The sequence below is a fragment of the Coloeus monedula genome, assembly GCF_965178545.1.
Source record: "Coloeus monedula genome assembly, chromosome: 21".
Classification (NCBI taxonomy): domain Eukaryota; kingdom Metazoa; phylum Chordata; class Aves; order Passeriformes; family Corvidae; genus Coloeus; species Coloeus monedula.
Genome location: NC_138801.1, coordinates 4025886 through 4031293, shown reverse-complemented (window position 1 = coordinate 4031293; position 5408 = coordinate 4025886). Strand labels below are relative to the sequence as shown.

At 55.4% G+C, this 5408-nt stretch overlaps 1 protein-coding gene across 1 annotated transcript; it reads left to right on the top strand.

Moving 5' to 3' along the window:
• Nucleotides 1-249: 249 nt before the first annotated feature.
• On the top strand, nt 250-4712 carry LOC309580784 (bile salt-activated lipase-like; the record flags this gene model as incomplete). The annotated part of the gene is given in 12 exon segments (XM_082294983.1): nt 250-321; nt 323-397; nt 705-855; nt 1096-1218; nt 1564-1761; nt 1852-1982; nt 2405-2512; nt 2729-2846; nt 3121-3307; nt 3553-3756; nt 3871-4068; nt 4508-4712. Coding segments are annotated over 12 exon segments (1770 nt in total).
• Nucleotides 4713-5408: the final 696 nt, after the last annotated feature.

Below are 5408 nucleotides of genomic sequence, written 5' to 3'. Positions count from 1 at the left end.
GAAGAAGAATAACAGAGAATTTGCACTCCCAAATCTCTCTGATTGTGGGAAGTAAGGTTTGACCAGGGTGGTGCCGTGTGGAAAAAAGAAAAGATACCTGAGAGGGTTTGGCCTCCAGCCCACACAAACAGCACCTGCAGGGCTCTCACACGGCCATGGCCATCTACCTCAGCCATGGACCGGCCTCAGGCTACTGAAGGACAAGGGTGTGGAGGCTGCCCTGGTCCAGCTCCAAGCCAAGCCTGGCCCATGGCATTGGCACACACCTGCACTCGTGGCTATATAAATACAGGCCTCCAGCTGGGGCTGTGTCCTCAGGGCTGCTCTCGCCATGGCTCGCTGGCACATCCTGGCCTTGGCCCTGTGCTCCTACCTTGGGGTAGCCTGGGCTGCGACCGTAAGTACAAAGGCTGTGTTTGCACCCAAAGGCTGAAGGTTTTCTCCTTCTGCCATTTGTCTTTGGGACTGTGGGGGAATTGCTGCTGCCTGTCTGCTCCAAAGGGCACCTGCAGGACACCTGCACAGCTCCCGTGGCACCTGGGGGCTTTCCATAAGGGACCAAGGGTGTGGCTGGGGAGGGTGGGATGTGAGTGGGTCTGTACGGGGCCCTGGCCAGGGCAAGGTGTGGGTGCTGGAGACACAGGAAGCCAGAGTTACGAAGGACAGAGCAATGGATTTTCTCTTCTCCATGGTACCACCTGTAGCTGGGGGTGGTGCTTACCGAGGGAGGATTTGTGGAAGGCGAGAGTAAGAAACTGGGACTCTTTGGGAGCTACGTCGACATCTTCAGAGGGATTCCCTTTGCTGCCCCTCCAAAGACTCTGGAAGATCCCCAGCCTCATCCTGGCTGGGATGGTAAGATCCAGCTTTTGAATGCCTTTGGTTTGGGGTTTTATTTTTGCTTCCCTCTCTTTAATCTGGTACATATGGGAAACAGTACAGCACCTTACTCAGACTGGTCACAAAGGCTGGGGTGGCTTTGCTGCCACTGCACTGGACTCAGAGAGGAAAGGATGGGTGGACAGACACCTGGCAACCAGAGAATGGAGCTGATGCCCTTGACTGGGACATGTTGTTTTCCCTTTCTCCTCTTAGGAACGCTGGAAGCAAAAACATTCAAAAAGCGCTGTATGCAAATGAAGCTGACACAGACTGATGTCCGTGGGAGTGAGGACTGTCTGTACCTGAACATCTGGATCCCTCAAGGGAGGAGAGAGAGTATGTGCTTGGCAGGGACCTGGGCAGGAGATCCCCACCTGCCTTTCCTGGGCAAATTTTTCTGGAGCATCTCTCAGCAGTTATGGTCCATAGTGGGCAGGTGCTGGGCAGTGATTTTCAGGGGGAAAGGTGGCAACTGTGTCAGACAACGTCCCTCACCTTCACCCTGTTGGGAGGCTCAGCCTCTTGTGCAGAGCAAGGACTTTTTTGGCCACGGGCTCTTACAGAGCATCAAGTCAGCTCCTGCCCAGGTGGAATGATGCTCAGGGAGGGGGTGAGGGGATGGAGGGGCAGCACCTTCCAGCTCTGTCGGGGCTCACTCTGCTCCTGTTCCGCTCCTCCCAGTCTCTACCAAGCTGCCCGTGATGGTTTTTATCTACGGCGGCGCCTTCCTAGTCGGAGGCAGCCAGGGAGCCAATTTCCTGGACAACTACCTGTACGATGGGGAGGAGATCGCAGTGCGGGGCAACGTCATCGTGGTGACCGTCAACTACCGCCTGGGGCCGCTGGGCTTCCTGAGCACCGGCGATGAAAACCTGCCAGGTACCTCTGCTGCTCGCTCTGTCCTGGATGCCCACTTTGTGAGTTTTGCTGTGCCCCTGCTCACTGGTGGATGATCTCTCTGTCCTTCAGGGAACTACGGGCTCAAGGACCAGCACATGGCCATTGCCTGGGTGAAGAGGAACATCAAGGCCTTTGGGGGTGACCCAGACAACATCACCATCTTTGGGGAATCGGCCGGTGCCGTCAGCGTCTCCCTGCAGGTCAGTTGTCCTTGTCAGACCAGAGCAGAGCCCCTTCTCTGTCAATCAGTGAGAGTGCCCCTTGGTACTCATCTGCTTTCCTCCCCACCTGCTGTCTCATGAACGTCCTGCCCTGGCCAGAACAGCAATGCTCAGCCTCAGTGCTTTGTAGCAGCTCCTCCTTCTTCAGCTTCATCAGTCCCACCACTGCAGCCATGTGTCCTGGGAAGAAACAGCCTCTACCTTCCAGGTCCCCCTCCTCTGCTCCTCTTCTCAGCATCTCACCTTTGAACTTCAAATCCTGAGACTGCTGAACACCTCAAGACCTGGCAGTTTCCCTGGGACAGCTGCACGACCCGCAAGGCCATCTGCCTGGTTTGGCAGGCTGTGGTCTCCTCAGGAGTTTGTACCCAAAACCCTCTTGTCCCCATTTTGCCCCCCAGACGCTGTCCCCGAAGAACAAGGGCCTGTTCAAGAGAGCCATCAGCCAGAGCGGCGTCGGGGTCTGCAGCTGGGCCATCCAGAGGGACCCGCTCTTCTGGGCTAAAAAGGTAATGTGCAAGTCTTGCCTGAAGGACTATAGAAACCAAAAAAGCAATTCCCTAGAGGAGAGCATGGCTAGGAAGGGGCTGGGCAGGAGCTGTGCCAGACAAAGCTGTGGAAAGTCACTGCTTTGAGATTAAAACCAAATACAATCTGTCTCGATAACAATTACCCCTGGCTTTGGGAGGTAACGCTAGGATGTTTTTCTGTCTCTTCTCCTGCAGCTTGGAGAAAAGGTGGGCTGCTCCACAGAAAACACAGCCATCTTGGCCAACTGCCTGCGCAGCTCTGATCCCAAAACTTTGACACTGGCCTACCACCTGCAGCTGACCAACCTGCCCAGTAAGTCCCCCAGCACATGATGTGGTCCATTACGCACCCTGAGCTCCCCAACCTCTTGGCAGGACACTGGGTTCACTGCCAGGAGTGTTGAGGTGATGCTTGTGCCCTTCAGAAAAGGGACAATAATGACAGCTCTTGCAGCCACCTTTCTGCAGTCAGGTGCACATTGCAGCAGATGAATGCTGCCCACCTCAGCCTGTTCATGGGCTATGCCAGACCACTCATCTGTGTTTCCTCACCTGCTAACAGACTCTGCTCTTGTCTCCTGCTGCAGTGCCCCTGGTGCACACCCTCGCCCTCACTCCTGTCGTCGACGGGGATTTCCTCCCAGACATGCCAGAGAAGCTCTTTGCCAACGCTGCCGACATTGACTACCTGGTCGGGGTCAATAACATGGATGGGCACTTCTTTGCCGGCGTGGATTTACCCGCCATCAACCGCCCGCTGGTGAAAATCACTGCGTGAGTGACAGATGCCCTTGGAGCCCTCAACAGGAGCCATCTTCTCTCCAGTGTAGCTCCCAAGCCCCAACGACTCAGGCTTGAGCGGACAGGGCACAGCCTTCATAACAGGATGTCGCTCCAAGCCTGGGTGCCCAGGCCTTGTGTTGCCAAGTCCAGAGCCCTCAAGAGAAAGGACCAGGCAAGACCCCTGCCTGACTTGAAGTTGCTGGTCTGTAATTAATTAATGTCACTTGTCTTTTCAGGGAGCAGGTGTATGATTTGATCAAAGGCCTCACCGTGGACAGGGGCGAGGCTGGAGCCAACGCCACCTACAACATCTACACACAGAGCTGGGGTGACAAACCCAGTCAGGAGGTCATGAAGAAGACAGTGGTGGACCTGGTCACTGACTACATCTTCCTGATTCCCACACAGTGGACACTGAACCTGCACCTGCAGAATGCCCAGTGAGCAGCTCAGCCCTGGCAGGGACCCAAAGCTGACCGGGGGGGATGAGGAGTGGCTTAAGAGGGCTCTGCTGTCCCCTCACAGCTGCTTATCCAGTCCCTTTTATTTCCCAGGAGTGGCAAGACCTACAGCTACGTGTTCTCCCAGCCCTCCCGCATGCCTGTCTACCCCAGCTGGGTCGGGGCAGACCATGCTGATGACCTGCAGTACGTGTTTGGGAAGCCCTTTGCCACCCCCCTGGGCTACCTGCCCAAGCACAGGACCGTCTCAAAGGCCATGATTGCTTACTGGACCAATTTTGCCAGGAGCGGGTGAGTGATTTGTGCTGTGATGCAGCACTTCAAGGTGCTGCTTTCACCCAGTAACTTTTCAGGATCATTCCCAGAAGTTCTCTGTCTTGGTGTTGTGAGCAGGGGTCTGTGTCTCACAGTGCTGGAGTTTGCTCTGGGTTCTCCTCATCCATAGCACACTTGGGGAGGGGAGAGGCATTTTCATGACTTGTGATCTCTGCCTCCACTTGATGGGGTTTACTCCTGAATCCTGGTGTTCAGGCAGGATGTAAGTCCCTGTGTGGAGCCAGGGATGATGCCAGTGGGGACTGAGGGAGGAGATTGCAGGTCATCAGCTCACTCCTGGCAGGCAGAATTCCTATTGCTAGTGCCAGTGTCAAACGCTGTGTGCGCATGCACCTAAACTGCATCCCCAAGCTGCCCTGATAAAACTGAACCTCTGTGTCTCCTTTTCCCCCAGTGATCCCAACAAAGGCCATTCGGACGTGCCCGTTTCCTGGCCAGCCTACAGCGACAAGGGCAAGTACTACCTGGATATCAACAGCGAGATGAACAAAAACTCTGTGAAGCAGGACCTGAGATCTGAGTATGTGTCCTTCTGGAACTCGGTCTATCGGCAGCTGCCGCAGGTCGCCAACATCTCCCAGTCGGAGTTAATGTTCTGAACACTTAAAAGATAGTTCATTAAAGGCTTGCTTGTAACTGAGTGACTCTGGTTCTCTGTGTGTTTGCCATGACAGGATTTTCTTGCCAACATTAAGGTCAGGCAGGAAAGGACATCCATTCTGTGGGCAGTGTGTGTTCCCTGGCTGTGACCCCCTGATGTCCCAGGGAAGCTGCTGACAGCTGGGGTCCAGTCTCTCCCTGCCCAGCTGGCTGTTGGCCCTGAGGCTGTTTTCCCTCTTTGCCCCTGTGAGCCCAGGCAGGACAGCCCCAATCCTGACCTGTCCTCTGGATTTCCCTGTGTTACCATCAAGGTCCCTGCTGCTATCAACCAGATCTTAGAGAGCTAAAGGTGCAACAGGTGAATGCAAACCAGTCCTGACCTGTTGTTGATCTTGCACTGACATTGCTCAGGAACTGATGGGGCAGAATAAACCCATGGGGGATGTGATTCCCCACTGGTTTTAGGGCAGAGGCTGGGCTGGATTGGGCTGAGGAGCTGCAGCTCTGACCAGGGCAGGACAAGGAGCACAACATTCCACAAACCTTGTTCACCACATGCCCCCATCCACACACAAGTGCTGGACCTGACCTGTCCAGGCTCTGGTACCCTGTGGTGGGAGCAGGTGGGCTCAGCCGTGCTGGAGCTGCCCCACAGGCCATGGCTGATGTGGGGAACCCAGGGCTGGTGGGGGACA